The sequence below is a fragment of the Euleptes europaea genome, chromosome 12 (genome assembly GCF_029931775.1).
Source record: "Euleptes europaea isolate rEulEur1 chromosome 12, rEulEur1.hap1, whole genome shotgun sequence".
NCBI lineage: Eukaryota > Metazoa > Chordata > Lepidosauria > Squamata > Sphaerodactylidae > Euleptes > Euleptes europaea.
The window spans coordinates 9,436,043-9,454,739 of record NC_079323.1 but is presented as its reverse complement, the minus strand read 5'-3'; the positions used below and the strand labels follow the sequence as shown (position 1 = coordinate 9,454,739).

Here is an 18,697-nt window from a genome sequence, read left to right as displayed (position 1 = left end):
CATTTTCCATTCTTTGTTCAACAAATTCCTTGCTCCTCTCCAGATCTTCCTCTGTCATTCTTCTGCAGACCTCTTTCCCTTTGGCCACATCTTTCCCCGCACATGTAAAAAAGGGAGGGCAGGAAGGGATGGGTCAGTGCTTGGCTCTCGTGACCCTTTCTTACAGGCCCAGGGTAATGCCGATCGCTACTTTGGGGTCAGGAAGGAATTTTCCTCCAGGCTAGATTGGCCAGGGATCATGGAGGTTTTTTGCCTTCCTCTGGGCATAGAGCAGGGGTCACTGGGGGAGTGATGGGGGGAGGTAGTTGCAAATTTCCTGCATTGTGCAGGGGGTTGGTCTAGATGACCCTGGAGGTCCCTTCCAGCTGTATGTTTCCATGTTCTAAAGGCCCTGGCTGGAATTAGGAAATCAAATATATTTCTCATTGGCCAAGTGTGCACGTCCTTTGAAGAGCAACTCACGGGGCAGATGTTTTGCTTAAGCGGTCTCTGTAAATCAAACACATTACAGAATTAATTCAGGACATTTGTGGTTGGAATGTGGCTAAGCCACCTTTGAAATGCCAAGCATTTGATCTGGACTGGAGCAGGTTGGCTTGAGCTGAACCTTATAAATTGTTTTAAGGTGAAGCTAGCACTGTTTGGAGACTAGGCTTCAAAAGTCACTCGCCCACATATGGCTGCTTCTATACAGGGGCACAAAAACACACACACCCCGCCACGGAAGCAGAAGCAGCAAGTGGCACAGGAGCAGGTGGGGAATTGTGCCCATATGCCCCCTCTCTGTGCTGCTTGCTGCCATCCCGCCTCTCCTGCTTTTCTGCATAGAATCATAGAGTTGGAAGGGACCACCAGGGTCATCTAGTCCCCCTGCACAATGCAGGAAATTCAGAACTACTTCCCCCCACACACCCAGTGACCCCTACTCCATGCCCAGAAGATGGCCAAGATGCCCTCCCTCTCATCATCTGCCTAAGGTCACAGGATCAGCATTGCTGACAGATGGCCATCTAGCCTCTGCTTCAAAACCTCCAGGGAAGGAGAGCTTACCACCTCCCGAGGAAGCCCATTCCACTGAGGAACCGCTCTAACTGTTAGAAAGTTCTTCCTAATGTCTAGACGGAAACTCTTTTGATTCCCCTGTCACATATGCACAAAAGCACAGACACGATGGAGATTACAGCACGCTCCATGACACAGTTGAGCAGTGCTGTAAAACTGCAACACAGCTCAGCTAGAAATAAGCTTACCCCTTCCCGTGGTGGGGGCAGGGGTCGTCCTGCCCCCTGCTCCCATTGCCTGCAACCACTCCAAGCAGTGGCAGGAGAACCCCCCCCCCCAATTCACAGAGAATACTTTTTTGTTGTTGTTGTCAAGTCACAGCTGACTTGTGGAGACCTTGTAGGGTTTTCAAGGCAAAAGATGTTCAGAGGTGGTTTGCCATTGCCTGCCTCCACGTCACACCCCTGGTATTCCTTGGAGGTCTCCCATCCAAAATACTTGCCAAGATCGAGTCTGAGAGTGTGTGACTGGCCCAAGGTCACCCAGCAAGTGTCCATGGCAGGAGGCTTGGCCACACCCTCTCTTCCTAGACAAAAATGTCTTAAATCAAGTCAGACCATTGGTCTGTCAAGATCAGTATTGTCTACTCAGTCTGGCAGCAGCTCTCCAGGGTCTCAGGCAATCTTACTGGAGATGCTGGGGATTGAACATGGGACCTTCTGCATGCCAAGTAGATGCTCATCTACCCAGCCATGGGGCCTCCCTAAGGGGCACTTCTTATCTTCTCACAGTGGCCAGCGAGATGCTCCCAGGAGGCTCCCAAACAAAGCATGAGGACCATAAGCATCCCTTATTATTCACCACAGCAACTGGTATTCAGAGGTAAACTGCCTCTGAACCTGGGAGTTCCATTTAGCTCTCATGGCTAATAGCTACATACCTATCCTCAGTGAATTGGTCTAATTATGGGGGATACAATGGCACACACAATACCGAAAACTGGATAAAGAGTATTAGACTCTAATTCAGTTTTCGGTATTGGGCATGCCATTGTATTTCCCATTGACACAACAGAGTTCTCACTCTGTGAAATCAAAAGTCACTTTGTAATGAATCGAACAGCAGGGTTCCGGGTGCGAATGCCATGCCTTGATTCCAGCCAGATCGTGGTTCCAATGTAGACAAAGAATTGCAACTCTTATGTATTGTTAAGAGTAAGCTTTGCCTTACAGCGAAGGTTTCCTGTGGCTGGCTCAAAGTGTGTCATGTGGCTGAAAGGTGGAGTCGGGAGAAAAGCCAGCTGTCGCTCTCGAGGGCCAAACGGGCAGCAAGCTTGAATTTATGTCCCAGACAAGTAAAAAGGCCTTGTAAATTCTTGCCCCTTCATTTTTGGGGGGCGGCTTTATTGCCATGCTGGAAAGGAACAGTGCGGGGAGAAAAGGAGTCTGCCAGAGGAGAGGCGGCCGTGAAAGAATCATATTGTCGATAAGAAAAGTGAAGTTGTTTTCATGTCATTTGGCAGCTTTTCAGAGAGGCAGAAGGATCTCTCTTAGTTACTGGGACCGACCTGGAATATATTTCCATATTCTCAGCGGGGGAAACAAACTGGCTCTTTGTCAGCCTACCACAAAGCCCTAAGTGAAGACTTGGAAAGCAGTTGTCGGCAGACGCTCCCATCTCCAAGGTGATGTTTTCAAGCTGTCTTTTCTCCTGGAGTCCCGGAGTTCAGCTTCCGAAACATAAATTTATCTGATAAGGGAGCGTTGGAGAGAACCTAACTCCTGTTGGCGAGGGCGTCACGGTACCCAAGTCGTTGTGGGGGAATCCAGTGACTGAAGATTCCCGAGCGATTCTCCTCCTGGACATTTAACTTGGACAGATCATTTTAAAAGACGCTGACTTTGCCAAAATTAGAAATCCAGTCTTACTTCAGCAACCTCTAAGTGCAAAACTTCTCTCTCTCTCTCAGGGTTGTCGACCTCCAGGTGGTTAGACAAAAGTATTCACCAATGCTGTAAAGTATATGTTGAAGATAAATGCCAGCACTAAGCTCTATATTCACAAATATTTATATAAAGAAATTTTGCCACAACCATCATAAACATACTAAAATACTAAGTGCAACAATGTGAAACATACAGTGCAAACATATAGTTTCCAATCATACACACACACACACACACACACACACACACACACATATATATACATATATACATATACATATATACATACACAAAGTATGCAAAAGAAGTCCAAAGTATCAAATTGTCAATTGATATAGTCTGATGGACTATAGAGGAAATTGACAATTTGATGTTTTGGACTTCTTTTGTATATTCTGTATATGTATATTTGTGTATGATTGGAAACTATATGTTTGTACTGTATGTTTCACATTGTTGCACTTACTATTTTAGTATGTTTATGATGGTTGTGGCAAAATTTCTATCACTATTTGTGAATATAGCGCTTAGTGCTGGCATTTATCTTCAACCTCCAGGTGGTGGCTGGAGATCTCCTGCTATTACAACTGAGCTCCAACCGATAGAGATCAGTTCCCCTGGAGAAAATGGCCGCTTTGGCCATTGAACTCTATGGCATATCAATGTATATCACATATATATAAATGACAGTCAGGGAAGGGAAGGGCCATGGCTCAGTGGTAGAGCATCTTCTTGGCATGCAGAAGGTCCCAGGTTCCATCCCTGGAATCTCTAGTTAAAAGGGATCATGTAATAGGTGATGTGAAAGACTTGTGCCTGAAACCCTGGGGAGCCGCTGCCGGTCTGAGTACACGATACTGACCTTGATGGACTAAAGGTCTGATTCAGTATAAGGCAGCATCATGTGTTCCCCAGACTCAACTCGGTTTCCTTGCAGCCCCACAGCAGCTGTGGGGAACATTGGAGTTTCAAAGCCTGTGGGAGCCTGATTCTGCTCAGGACCATGGCGTTCGGGGAAGAGCATCTGCCTCCCCCCCCCTCACCATTTTCCCAGGCCCCTTGCTGGGGTGACCGTAAGAAGAAATCCTAGTGAATGAATGGCCATTTATGCAGGGCTGCTTCCCTTGCAGTCACCCCATGGACAGCTCCGCTGCTTCGTTTTGATTCTGCGTGCCTTTCCCGACCGTCAGAGGTCGCCTCGCTCTCCCCGCGCATTTCCACGTGTTTTGCCCCCGTTTACTTGATGCTGTTTTAGCGAAAATCCAGAAAACGCGGGGGAAACGTGTGAAAATGCACAGGGAGAGCGAGGCGACCTCTGATGGTCAGGAAAGGCACGCAGAATCAACATGAAGCACCGGAGCAGTCAGTGGGGGTGATGGTGGGGAAACAGTGCGGCATAAATAGCCTTTAATTGTGGTGAATGGGACAGCTGATGTGACTCTTTTTCAAGTTAGGTACCATGCAGAGGCCAAAGGCCTTTTTCTGTCTAAATTTCATATGTATGTGCCACACGTCAGGGCAGGAAAGTCTTAGGTATGCATATTTGTAAGCAAAGCTCTCCCTGAGCACCTTGCCAGTGTGGTGCAGTGGTTAAGAGCAGTGGTTTGGAGCGGTGGACTCTCATCTGGAGAACCGGGTTTGATTCCCCACTCCTCCACAGGAGCGGCGGAGGCTAATCTGGTAAACCGGGTTGGTTTCCCCACTCCTACACACGAAGCCAGCTGGGTGACCTTGGGCTAGTCACAGCTCTCTCAGCCTCACCTACCTCACAGGGTGTCTGTTGTGGGGAGGGGAAGGGAAGGTGATTGTAAGCCGGTTTGATTCTCCCTTAAGTGGTAGAGAAAGTCGGCATATAAAAACCTACTCCTCCTCCTCCTCCTCCTCCTGCTAAATGGCAACATCATTATTCGTGTCCTTATAGGCCATCTGGAAAAATGTAAAGACCTATTTCTTTCTGAAAGCCTTTGCAGGAGTCTGATTTTAATTTGATTGTATTCCGCAGTTGTACTGATGTTTGACTATGATTATGGTTCGCGTTTTATTATGCGCTGCTTTGGGCATGCATGGAATGGCCAAAGGATATTTAAGCTGCCTAAATAAATAAAATACCACCGCAGGCTTTTCCGTTGACACTGCATTCCCACTGTCCTGTGTACCCCTGTTCCTTTGCAGCTAACCCACTGATACCCGGTGGGTCACACCCCGGTTGATTGAACCATTATCTTGATACTTGCTAAGTTATTTGTTTTAATTACGAGGGTAAAGGGGAGCAAAGTTCATCCTGCAAGCTTCCTCCTGCCCTTTTCTTCTAGGCACAGACACTTTTGGTTTAACATTTAAAGGCTTCATTTGGGATTCATCACAGGAAAATAAATAAATAAATAAACATGAAGCTGCCTTATATTGAAACAGACCCTTGGTCCATCAAAGTAAGTATTGTCTACTCAGACCCGCAGCGGCTCTCCAGGGTCTCAGGCAGAGGTCTTTCGCATCACCTACCTGCCTGGTCCCTTTAACTGGAGATGCTGCAGATTGAACCTGTGGGACCTTCTGCATGCCAAGCAGATGCTCTACCACTGAGCCACTGATGCCGAATTGTAGTTTTCTGTCACACATTTTTTAAAAAATTCCACCCATTTTTGAAGGAACTCAGAACTGTGTACGGGACTAGTGTGATGTAGTGGTTAAGAGCAGCAGACTCTAATCTGATGAACCGGGTTTGATTCTCCACATGAGTAGCAGACTCTAATCTGGAGAACTGGGTTCGATTCCCCTCTACTCCACATGAAGCCTGCTGGGTAACCTTCGGCCAGCCACAGCTCTGGGGAGAGGAAGGGATTGTGATTGTAAGCCCTTTGGTGTCGAACACATACATGAACACATGAACCTGCCTGATACTGAATCAGACCCTTGGTCCGTCAAGGTCGGTAGGCCTGCCGGCCATCCCCCAGTTACAGAAACATCGAAACATTGAGCTGGAAGGGACCTCACAACACAAGAAATTCACAACTACCCCCACTGACTCCCCCAGTGACCCCTGCTCTGTGTCCAGGGGAAGGCAAAAACCCTCCAGGATCCCTGGCCAATCTGGCCTGGAGAAAAACTGCTTCCTGACCCCAAAGTGGTGATCGGCATTACCCTGAGCACATAAAGAAAGGGCCATGAGAGCCAAGCTCTGACTCATCCCTTCCTGTCCTCCCTCTCACGATCTGCTTAAATGCATAGAATCAGCCTCTGCTGAAAAACCTCCAAAGAAGGAGAGCCCACCACCTCCCGAGGAAGCCTGTTCCACTGAGGAACTGCCCAGAAGTCCTTTCTTACGTTTAGCCGAAAACCCTTTTGATTTAATTTCATCCCGTTGGTTCTGGTCCGGCCTTCTGAGGCGACAGAAAACAACTCCACGCCATCCTCTATACGACAGCCCTTCAAATACTTGTAGATGGCTATCATGTCGCCTCTCATTCGTCTCCTCTCCAGGCTAAACATAGAACTGTCCCTTTACAACTTTACAGTCATCAAATGGGTACAAGGAACTTTTGGCTTTGCTACCTGCAGAGCGGTCTTTGCTCTGAGGGTCTGAATTACCTTTTGGTTCGCTTGACTTATTTCTATCCGTGGCTAGGTGTGCATCACTTTATCCTTCGAGGAAGGAAATTCTGCTTTCCCAGCAGAATAGGCTACACAGGACCACGCCCTGAGCCAACCTGAGCTACGGGGGTGACTGAACAGATCAGGATGGGCGACCGTCGTGCCAAAAGCAATATTGTTTTCATTTAGGTTATTGCATTTGGGGGAATCAAGAAATGAAACATACATGTGTGTGTGTTTTTTTAAGTCTCATTTGAAGGGCTGCCAAAGGGTGGTGTGACTCACGGCTTCCATCCGAATAATGAACAATTCAGCTGTCTCGAGCAGCATGTGGTGACGAATTAGGGTGAACCGGACAAAAATATTTTTATTAAAATATTGGCTTTCGTTTCTGTTCCATGGAAACGCTCGGAGGCCGATTTGCAGCTCTGGTTTGTGTTTTAAATCTTTTTTCTCCCCCGTCAGTAAGTCTCTGTGTGTGTTTCCCAGTCTCTGCTTATAATAATTCATCTTTCCAATTTTGTAATTTTGCTGTTGTTACTGTTGATAACAAGCAACCAGCGTGGTGCTTTTTGCACTGTTGTTTAGAACAATGTGGCCGCTTGGCAACGCCTAACCCACGCCTGTCCCTTCCTTCATCAGTTCCACTCAGTGCCCAGTGCCTGCCAGTTCAGAAGTGGCATCTTATTTGCTACAGCTGGCATAGGCACTGCCCCTTAAGCCAGCAGCTGCATTCAAGGAGACAATTCTGAGCAGGGCCATCAAACCACCGCCTTCACAGCTGTGAGGGGGGAGACATCTTAGTGGCCTCCACATCTTCACAAATGCGCCAGACTGTTCTCCTTTTGAACATCTGGGAAGGCTGAGGAGATGGCCCAGCTCAAAAGTGGTGCATGGCTCTGAGGTGCCCTGCATTAATGTCGACTCACTGCTTCCTGACTATCCTTCAGAAGTGCTTCCTGGCTGAGTGCTGCCTGGCTGAGTGGTGCTTCCTTATTTTTTATATAAATATAAATTTTTATTGCATTTTTCATAATGAAAAACATACAAAGAAAACATAAAAGAAAAGAAAAAAAAAGAAAAAAAACATTTAATACAAGGTGCTTCCTGACCAAGGGCAAATGAAGTTCAGTGCAGAGCGCCTGAAAATCATACATTGCTTCTGAGCGGGCGAACCACCTACCCTGCAACCTTATTTATTTATAAGATTTTTTAATACCCTGCCCTTCTTCTTTAAAAGCTGTCAGGGCAGCTGAGAACAAAAACAGTGTAAAATAATAAGTATATTTAAAATAATGAAAGCTGCAAAACGAAGGCCATCCCAAAAGCTTAAAAAACCATTGAAAAACTAATCAGCACTGAAAGCAAAAGTCAGGAAGAAAACACGAATTAAAATTGCCATAAAACAATCCAGGTTGTGTGTGTTTTTTGTTTTGGTATTCAGGGAGGCTTACAACCTCTTGAAGACCCTCTAGAAAAGGACAGTTTTTAGCAGACCTGTAGAAGGCCATTAGTGAGGGGACCAAACAGGTCTTTAGGGGGAAAGAACTGCGGAGCCTAGGGGCCACAATGGAAAAGGCCATGCCTTCCATGCTTACGTAGCTCACCTCATGCAGAGTCAACACATAGAAGATCTCAAGGTATATTTATTTGCTTTGTTTGTACCCCACTTTTCCCCCCACAACGGGGGATCCAAAGTGACGTGCAACATTCTCCCATCTTCCATTTTATCCTCACAACCACCTTGTGGGATAGGCTAAGCTGAGACTGGCCCAAGATGACCCTGCAAACTTCCATGGCAGAGCGGAGATTCAGACCTGGGTCTCTCAGATCCTACCCCAACCCTCTATCCCCATATAGGTGCATTGCCTACATGTAGGGTTGCCAACCTTCAGGTGGGGCCTGGAGATCTCCCGCTATTGCAGTTGATCTCCAGGCAATAGAGATCAGTTCCCCTGGAGAAAATGGCTGCTTTTGAGGGTGGACTCTATGGCACTGTACCATGCTGAAGTCCCTCCCCTCGCCCAATCCCCATCCTCCCCAGGCTCCACCCCCCAAATCTCCAGGTGTTTCCCTACCCAGGGTTGTGTCTGTCCAGGGTTGTGTGTGTCCATCTCCCATTTTTTAGTTCCCTGTCTCCAAGGACCTCGCAGCAGCATGCATGGTTCTTTCCTCTTCCATTTTATTCTCATGACAGCCCTGCAAGGTGGTTGTACCGAGAGTGTTTGCCTAGCCTGATGCCGCCCAGTAAGTGGGCATCTGAACCAGGGTCTCTGAGGTCCTTGTCCATCCCTCCGATCACAACACCACACACCTTTTTGTTTGTTCAGCCATCGCCTGCGGTTTTAGCACCAAGGGCAACAGCCTTTTCAACGCCTGGCCCGTTCAAGGGTGACGTCATTGGCTTCCACGTGGAGGCCATTGTGTTTAAATGGGCCCCATATTAGGCACGCAGCTTTACAGTGTATCATGAAATGGGCTCACTGGAGTGGAAATCTAATTACGCTTCTTTCTCATTAGGAGAGCAGCTCTCTTCCTGGGCTCTGACAAACCTTCTCTTTCTTCTTTCCTAGGGAATGGCCTTTACGCTTGAAGAGAGACTCCAGCTTGGCATTCACGGCCTGCTCCCTCCTTGCTTCCTGAGCCAAGACGTTCAAGTCCTCCGCGTTCTGAAGAGCTACGAGACCAAATCCAGCGATCTAGACAAGTAAGCGTGATGCATGGTTGCCAACCTCCCAGTGGTGGCTGGAGATCTCCCTGCTATTAAAACTGATCTCCAGCCACAGAGGTCAGTTCCCCTGGAGGAAATGGCCACTTTGGCAATTGGACTCTATGGCATTGTAGCCCCTCCACTCTCCAAACCCTTCCCTCCTAAGGCACCGTCCCCCCACCCACAAATCTCCAGGTATTTCCCAACCCAGAGCTGGCAACCCTACTGTGATGTGACCCGAGAGCTTTTCGGTAAAGCCTGAGGCCGGCCGTGAACTCTACAGAGGGGACACGGGGAAAGGTTTTCTTTTTCCCTGGTCAACATCATTGGCTTTCATTCATAGCTGACTGTTCTGGGGGTGGAGACATTTGCAGACATATAAGTTTTCCAGCCTTTGTGTAGGGCCTGGAGACCTTTCAGAATTAACAACGGATCTCCAGACAACAGAGATCAGTTCCCCTGGAAAAAGTGGCTGCTTTGAAAGGTGGACTCTCTGCCATTGTACCCCACTGAAGTCCCTCCCCTCCCCAAACCCCCACCCTTCCCAGGAATTTCCCAGCCCGGAGATGACAGCTTTACTGACATCATATCAAACATTATGGGATAACGGATATTATTGGGGGTAAGAGGAAGAAAAATCCATAGGCCTCCACTTTTGAGAAGGGTTTTTTGTTGTTGCAAGTAAATATGCTACAAAACATCTAGCCTTAGCTTGTTTTTATGAAATATGCAAAGAAAAATAAGAGTTGGTTTTTATACCTCTACAACTTAAGGAAGAATCAAACCGGCTTACAATCACCTTCCCTTCCCCTCCCCTCCCCACAACAGACACCCTGTGACGTAAATGGGGCTGAGAGAACTGTGACTAGCCCAAGGTCATCTAACTGGCTTCGGTATAGGAGTGGGGAAACCAACCCAGTTCACCAGATTAGCCTCTGCCGCTCATGTGGAGGAGTGGGGTAAGAGAAGCAGTAAGAGAAAGTCGGCATATAAAAACCAACTCTTCTTCTTCTTCTTCTTCTTCTCTGGTCTAACTCAATAGAAGGCTTCTTCGTATCTTCATCACTACTACTTGAGTACCTTTCCCGTTTTGAACACACCATTTTTTAGACATTTCTGTATGCCCAAGTGATGCATTTGATATTTGCTCAATGCTGTCACGATTTAAAAAAAGCCTATTTATTTTGCTTTACAATATATTTATCCTACTTTTTACTTATTTATTATTCTTATTGCACACATGGCATTACGTAATAGCTTAATACAAAGAAGAAGAAGAGTGTTTATAACAATTCATAAAAAAGCAAAAGAGAATGTAAAAAAACCTAAAGGAAAAAGCTAGAGGAAATCTCTCTTAAATTTCTCATTCCGGGACATAATAAAAATTGCCCAGTGTACATGTTTATCCTGTTTTTTTTGGCAGAGAATTGCCAAAGTGGCTTAGAATAAAAGCAAAAGTTTTTAATATGCACAACTTAAATAAAATAAAAATAAAAAACAGAATGGTGATCAAAACAATTGGAAACCAGACAGTAGGCCAATCCAAAGGTTTATTGGATTATAGTTTATCGGATCACCAATTCCAGGGTTGGTTCCAGGGATTTCATCGTGCCAAGCAAGGTATGCCAATCGCCTTCTCTCCTGCCCATGCAGCATAGCTTGGCAGCAGCAGAACCAGCAAGGCATAGTGGGTAGAGTTTTGGCCAAGGATCCCCAGAGACCCAGGTTTGAATCCCCACGTCTTCCACGGACGCTCGCTGTGTGACCTTGGTTCTGCCGTGAACTCTCAGCCTGGCCTAACCCATAGAGCTGTTGTTGTGAGCGAATGGAAGAAGGGGAGAACAATGTTCTAAGCAGCTTTGAGACCCAGGCTCGAATCCTCGCGTCTTCCATGGAAGCTTAGTGGGTGATCTTGAGCCCACCACGAACTCTCAGCCTGGTCTACCCCACAGGGTTGTTGTGAGAGAGTGGATTGGGGAGAACGATGTTGTAAGAGGCTTTGAGTCCCAACTGGCGAGAAAAATGGGATGTAAATAATTAAAATACACACACAAAAAAAACCAAGCCCAGGAGATGGGGCCTATGGCCCCAGCATCACCAATGTCTGGGAAGGAGCCAGGGACTAACAGTGTGCCCACACCTTCCTTGATGTGCCATCTTGTGCAGTTGTGAGGGTGGTTTTGCTGCCCTACCAAATCCAGACTCAGCTGAAATTTGGGGTGGGGGGGAGAGAAAAACAACCCTCAACATCTATAGACACGATGGGTATCTGTGTTAGTTTGTCTATAGCAGTAGAAAAGAGCAAGAGTCCAGTAGCACCTTAAAGACTAATAAAATTTTCTGGCAGGGTGTGAACTTTCGTGAGCCAGTAAAATTGTTAGCATGTACATCGATCGTGCACTCTGAGAATTACTCTGAAAGGCATGAGTAGATCCAATGGAAGTTTTTCAAATGAAGCCAAGGATGGGCTGAATTGCTCATGGTTGGCTCCCTTGATATGGTTGCCACCTCTGGTTGGGAATTCTTGGAGATTTAGGGGTGAAGCCTGGGGAAGCTGCAGTTTGGGAAGGGGAGGGACCTTGGTGGGGTGTAAGGCCATAGAGCTCCCTCTCCAAAACAGCCATTTTCTCCAGGGGAACTGATCTCTGTAGTAATTTCGGGAGACCTCTAGGCGTCACCTGTAGGGTTGACAATCCTAATCTACTGACCTCTCTATTATTGCTTTGTCCCTCCCAGGTATATAATCCTTATGACCCTCCAAGACCGAAACGAGAAGCTCTTCTACCGAGTTCTCACGTCAGATATAGAAAGATTCATGCCTATAGTGTACACGCCTACAGTCGGCTTGGCATGTCAGCAGTACGGGTTGGCTTTCCGAAGGCCTCGGTGAGTAAACGGAACTATTTTTATCCTCCAGAGCCCTGTCTTTTCCCCCCATTAATTGCAAATAAATATTCTTCTGTACTCTGTTCCACATCTTTCTCAGGGTGGTCCCCAAAAGGAAATAAAAATACATTCCTTGATTAAACGACGCAGCTATCGGTCAGCTTGGGTGAGCATTTGTGTTTTAATCTGGGCAGGGTTCCTGCTTTCCCCCCTATAAACAGCATTACAAGGGTAGTTTTGTTCTGGAACTGTACAGTACAGTCTGGCTAATTCAAAACCGCAAAATGTCAGTATGAATTCCCACTTTAACTCTCCTCTGGAAGCTCTGTAACCTTTCTCATTGTTTTATGGCGCATCCCTTGGAGGTAATGGCAGTCCTTGGAATTCAGCTTTCTGCTTAGTCAGGCGACCAGAAGTAGTTAAATGCCTTCCTGCTTCCTGCTGATTGTGGACAGAGGGTGGGGGGTCAAGCCAGGTTTGGATGGCTAACCAGCCGCCATACAGCAAGCTGACGTGGTGGGGATCGAGGAGGGAAAAGGCAGAGGCAACCACAAACAGCTCCGTTTCGGTTCAAGATAGCCAAGGCAGTGTAACTAGGGCTGTGCACCATTTTTTAATTGGGTTTTTCAGGTTCAGATTTACTAGACGCGGAAATTTTCGAAAATTCGAAAAAAGCCAAATCACAATATCGGCTTTTTCCGGATATTCAAAATTTTTCGGGTTTATTAAACCCAAACTCAAAAAATTCCGGCAGTGCAAAGTTGAAAAGCATTCAGTTCTGCGCCACACTTCTGAGGTCCATGGTGGGTCTTTGGAAGTGGTGGCAGCACTGACCCAACCAGCAGGTAAGTGAGGGGGAGAGGAAGGAAGGGGAGAGGGGATGCCTCCCTTTTTAAAAAATGGCAGCGGGGCCAAAACAACCCCAAATAATGCCAAAAATCTGGGGATCCGATTTTCGCCTCCCTTAATTTGCCACCATTTCTTTGTTATAAAAACCCCTGAACCCCCTCCCATGCCATTTCCTTGGTAAATGGTATTCATGAGCACACATGCACACCCTGAACCGCGATCACCCCCGAAACAGAAAAAGGCATAATAGGAAGCCTGTCTTTTCCCCCATTGTGTTCCATGTCTAGCAGAAAGGCCCATGCATCATTTCATTGGGCCCAGTATAAACTTGTGCTCTGCCCCAACATACACAGTCCCACCCCAAATATACACTCAGGTGAATTAGAAAAGAAGAACGTTCATTGTATTTCTAAAATGGCGTAAATATATTGTATCAGGCACAAGGCTTGGAGCCTGCCCCGCTCCTTAGATGGCAGATTGGGTGATTTTATTTCTATCAAAGTAACAGCAGGAGAGGGAAAAGGCAGCTTCGGAGAACTTGATTTTGAAATCTAAATTATACATCAGGAGATCAGATCTCAGATTCCTAATGTAAAATGTAGTTTGTCTCCAAGGACTTAAACCAGCATAAGGTATCTTGATGAACTTCAGGTGTACTCAAGTTCCTCGTTCATTTATACCTGATTAATGGTTGAGTAGTGCGTTTTATTGCTTTACATGTTTTGTGGAGATTTATATGGAATATGATGATTTTATTATTGTTACTCACCCTGAACCTGGCTTTGGCCGGGGAGGGCGGGCTAGAAATTGAATTAATAAATAAAATAAATAAATAGGCAGGGTCAGAATAGTTCCTAACGCTTTTGCATCAAAATGTGTTTGCTTTTAGTATTCTGCATTGCTTTTCATAATGTGGTCAATAAAACCCGCTTCGTTTTTTAATCTTACCGGCTCGAATTGGGCCCTGAGCATCCTATTTCATGCCTATAAATTGAAGCCTTGCAAATAAGAAGTCCAGAATAGCTGCCGTCGCACACAAAATGTTAAGTAAGGCAATGCATACCTATGCATCCAATAATATGGTGGGGGGGGGACCATAATTCTCCCAGTGACCAAAGATTATGTGTCTCGTGAACTTCAAAGCTCATTGGCCACGGGCAACCCTGCCAGTAAGCTATTTATAGGCATGGAAAACAGTGCATTTTAATGGGGAGATCAACTGATTAAGATTGTTGTTAGGCTTTTAACTGGGTTGATTTATCTGAACGCTCCAGAATGTTAAACAAGGCTTTTTGTGCGATGAAATTCACTTTCTCAATTACCCTTTTGTCCGTTCTCCTAGCCCTCAGCCATAACAACTGAAAATCACTTGGTACACTGGATTAAGATTTATCTTTTCTATACATGTATAGAAGTGTTCGCTTGCCAAGTCTATTTTTATTTTTACCTCATCTGTTTTAAGGAATATTTGAGGGAATGATTGCGATCAAACGGGACAGATTGTACTTTCTGCAGTGCTTAAGAGAGTCTTAAGAGAGTCTTAAGCACATACTAGCAATCCTTCTGAAGAAGTTACTGTTTTAAGACCCTGACTTTTATTTTAAGCTTCTTTTCATAGAATCATAGGGTTGGAAGGGACCACCAGGGTCATCTAGTCCAACCCCTTGCACAATGCAGGAAATTCACAACTACCTCCCCCTCCCACACCCCCAGTGACCCATACTCCATGGCCAAGATGACCTCCCTCTCATCATCTGCCTAAGGTCATAGAATCAGCATTGCTGACAGATGGCCATCTAGCCTCTTCTTAAAAACCTCCAGGGAAGGAGAGCTTACCACCTCCCAAGGAAGCCTGTTCCACTGAGGAACCGCTCTAACTGTTAGAAAGTTCTTCCTAATGTCTAGATGGAAACTTTTTTGAATTTGCTTTTCTTTTGTATTCTTTAGATACACTCTCCCATCTCCTCCCAAAGCATACCGTGAATTAAGTCCCATCAGAGGTACCCTGCTGGATCAGAGCAGTGGTCCATCTAGGCCAGCATCCTGTTTCACACAGTGGCCAACCAGTTTCCCAGGAAAGCCAAGAAATAGGACACACACACCCATGTTGTTTCCTAGCTCTGGTATCTAGACTAGAACCCCCGACGTGGTGCTCATGGGCACAACGGCACCTGCCGATACATTTTCTGGTGCCCATCAAGTGTTTTTTTTTAAGTGGGCGAGGCTAGGTCGATCTTTGCTCATCTGGGCTTCTCATTGGCCACTGGAGATATTATTGGCTGTGCAGTTTTTTTTAAAGAAAATGCTTCCGCAGCAGCTGCCACCACTGCACAAGGTGCTTCAGTGCCTGACTGAAGGAAAACTGTGTGTAAACAGTATGTTCATTTAAAGACCAGCGTGGTGTAGTGGTTAAGAGCGGTGGTTTGGAGTGGTGGAGTCTGATCTGGAGAACCGGGTTTGATTCCCCACTCCTCCACATGAGCAGCGGAGGCTAATCTGGTGAACTGGATTTGTTTCCCCACTCCTCCACACAAAGCCAGCTGGGTGACCTTGAGCTAGTCACAGCTCTCTTAGAACTCCCTCAGCTCCACCCACCTCACAGGGTGTCTGTTGTGGGAAGGGGAAAGGAAGGTGATTGTATGCCAGTTTTATTCTTCCTTCAGTGGTAGAGAAAGTCGGCATATAAAAACCAACTCTTCTTCTTCTGAAGTAGAGCTTCTGCTTGAAAAGAAAAGATAACTCCCGATCCTGGTTGATGGGAAGAGATGTAATATTTCCCTGTTAACAGTGATTAAGAGATCAGGAACCAGGTTTTAGAAAATGCACTCTGCTGATTGCTAGGGTTGCCAGCCTCCAGGTACTAGCTTGAGATCTCTTGCTATTACAACTGATCTCCAGCTGATAGAGATTGGTTCATCCGTAGAAAATGGCTGCTTTGGCAATTGGGCTCTATAGCATTGAATTCCCTCCCCTCCCCAAACCCGCCCTCCTCAGGCTCTGCCCCAAAAGCCTCCCGCCAGTGGCGAAGAGGGACCTGGCAACCCTACTGATGGCTCCTGTCCTCACTCAAGCAGATTCTGTCCCTTTGGTCCCTTTATTGCAGTGAAGCACTTTGTCAACACTCTGGCTAAGGCAAACCATGGTTAATCATCATTTGAAGTAGGCTGACAATCCTGGGTTAAGGGAAACCCTGGTTAACATTAATCATGGTAAATGCCAGCGCCTGAAAGCTACTTGTGTTGTTTAAAGTGCCGTCAAGTCATGGTCAACTCATGGTGACCTAAGCAAGGGGCTTTCGAGGGAAGTAATTAAGCAGAGGTGGTTTGCCATTGCCTTCCTCTGCAGAGTCTTCCTTAGAGGTCTCCGTTTCAAGTGCCAAACCTGCTTAGCTTCCGAGATCTGACAAGATCGGGCTCTACCATGCCGATAAGCTACTTAACTCTGATTAAATAGGGAGGATGGAATTTGCTCCAGGTGGAGGGCTGTGGAGAGGAACATTGGATTGTTAACCATGGTTCTGTCTATGCTGGTCCATTGATAATTTGTGTGTATACAGAATCCCAACTAAAAGGCCTTCTAAGAATGTCTGGGCCCTGATCTGGATGGCTCAGGCCAGCCCGATTTCATCAGTTCTCAGAAGCTAAGCAGCATCAGGCTGGTTAGTACTTGGATGGGAGACCACCAAGGAAGTCCAGGGTCACTACACAGAGGAAGGCAACGGCAAACCACCTCTGTTCATCTCTGGCCTTGGAAACTCCACGGGGGTCACCATAAGTCAGCTGCAACTTGACGGCACTTTCCACCACCGCTAAGAAAGGCCGGAGGAAAAGAGTGAACCTAGTTGAGTTTATCACACATTCTGTCTTGGTGGTTCATGACCGGTGACGAGAATTCTTTATCAAGAGGTGACCTTTTCCCCTCCCTGCTCTCTGGAATAATCTAAAGAGGCAATCGTAACAATTCTTACTTGGAAGTACATTTCATTGAAATTACTGGAGCTTGCTCTCCAATAAACATTCTTAGGATCCGATTGTTAGGGCGAGTTGAAAGGCTCTTTGATCATTTGTAATTGAAACCATGTGGCTGGAAGAAATACTTCGCCGTGCGGTATCCTTTTTCTTGTTAAGGTTTTTCACAACATGCATTCGGGGTGAGCGGGGCCAAGTGCGTTGGACTCGCACGGCTCACGACCAAATGTGTTGTCCCATTTTCCTCCAGGCACATTTATCCAAATCTGAGCCCAGCAGCCTGTGGTCGTACCAACAGCGCATGCGTAGGCTTCATACCTATGACTGGGAATGTTTCCAGTATTCCATCATGGGGATGGTACCTTTTTCAAGCCTTGCATTAGAAACAGTGTGGTTCCTGGTGGCCACAATCCCCTAGGCTATGCTGGATGGAGGAGAAAAGCATGCAAAGAAAGGCTCAGCTGAAAGAAAGGCTTAAGGGGAGGGGCTGTGGCTCAGTCGTAGAGCATCTGCTTGACATGCAGAAGGTCCCAGGTTCAATCCCCGTCATCTCCAGTTAAAGGGACCGGGCAAGTAGGTGATGTGAAAGACCTCTACCTGAGACCATGGAGAGCTGCCGCCAGTCTGAGTAGACAATACTGACTTTGATGGACCAAGGGTCTGATTCAGTATAAGGCAGTTTCATGTGTGTACCTATATGCAGTAAATTTGTGAATGCACAGGTTGTGGGTGTGGCCATCATGCTTAGCACCCCTCCCCCTGCATGCATATCGGCTAGTCCACAAATATTTTATGTTTACAGGTCTTCTTTTTTCTCTTTCTCGCATGCGCTGCGTGTCTGATGTTTGTTGGGTTCTTGGCAACTGCCTATTTTGCCCACTGGCTAAAGAATCCTTGTATGTGGTTTACCGCTAAGGTACATCCCCACATACTGTAGTGGGAAAGGAGCATCTCCTTGTTAGCTGTATGAGCAAATGTTTTACATTTTTTCATGGAAAGCTATTAGTGGTGTAGACAGTATAATAGCAAAACCAAGAAGAAGAAGGAGAAGAAGAAGAAGAAGAAGAAGAAGAAGAAGAGTTGGTTTTTATATGCCGACTTTCTCTACCTTTTAAGGAGAATCAAACTGGCTTACAATCTCCTTCCCTTCCTCTTCCCACAACAGACACCTTTTGAGGTAGGTGGGGCTGAGAGAGTTTGGAGAGAACCGTGACAAGCCCAAGGTCACCCAGCAGGCTTCATGTGGAGGAGAGGGGAAACCAACCTGGTTCACCAGATTAGAGTCCGCTGCTCTTAACCACTACACCACTCTGGCTCTCACTTAGTGACAGATTACAATCATTGCAAACATTATGACTGAGGGTTTTTTAATCCTCTAGAGGAGGGGAAGGGCAAATGTACAGAAAAGACACACGATTAAAAAGAAACCAATTTGCTAACTAGGTATGACAACAATCACGTACTTTGAACATAATCAGGAGTCTAGTGGCACCTTTTTTTTTTTTTGCTGTCAAGTTACAGCTGACTTGTGGCAACCCTGTAGGGTTTTCAAGGCAAGAGACGTTTGGAGGTGTTTGCCATTGCCTGCCTCCGTGTCACGCCCCCCTGGTATTCCTTGGAGATCTCCCATCCAGGGTCAGGGCTGAGAGTATGTGACTGGCCCAAGGTCACCCAGCAAACTTCCATGGTATGAGTGGGGATTTGAACCTGGGTTTCCCAGGCCCAAGTCCAACACCTGATCCACTACA

General features: G+C 46.5%; 1 protein-coding gene across 1 annotated transcript in view; it reads left to right on the top strand.

Annotated features, from left to right (window-relative positions):
• ME3 (malic enzyme 3) overlaps positions 1–18,697 on the top strand; it is a 101,332-nt gene that overhangs the window by 22,397 nt on the left and 60,238 nt on the right. The window contains exons 2-3 of the mRNA XM_056858300.1: positions 9,110–9,243; positions 11,983–12,132. Coding sequence (XP_056714278.1) covers positions 9,110–9,243; positions 11,983–12,132 — 284 coding nt within the window. The remainder of the gene's footprint in view (positions 1–9,109; positions 9,244–11,982; positions 12,133–18,697) is intronic.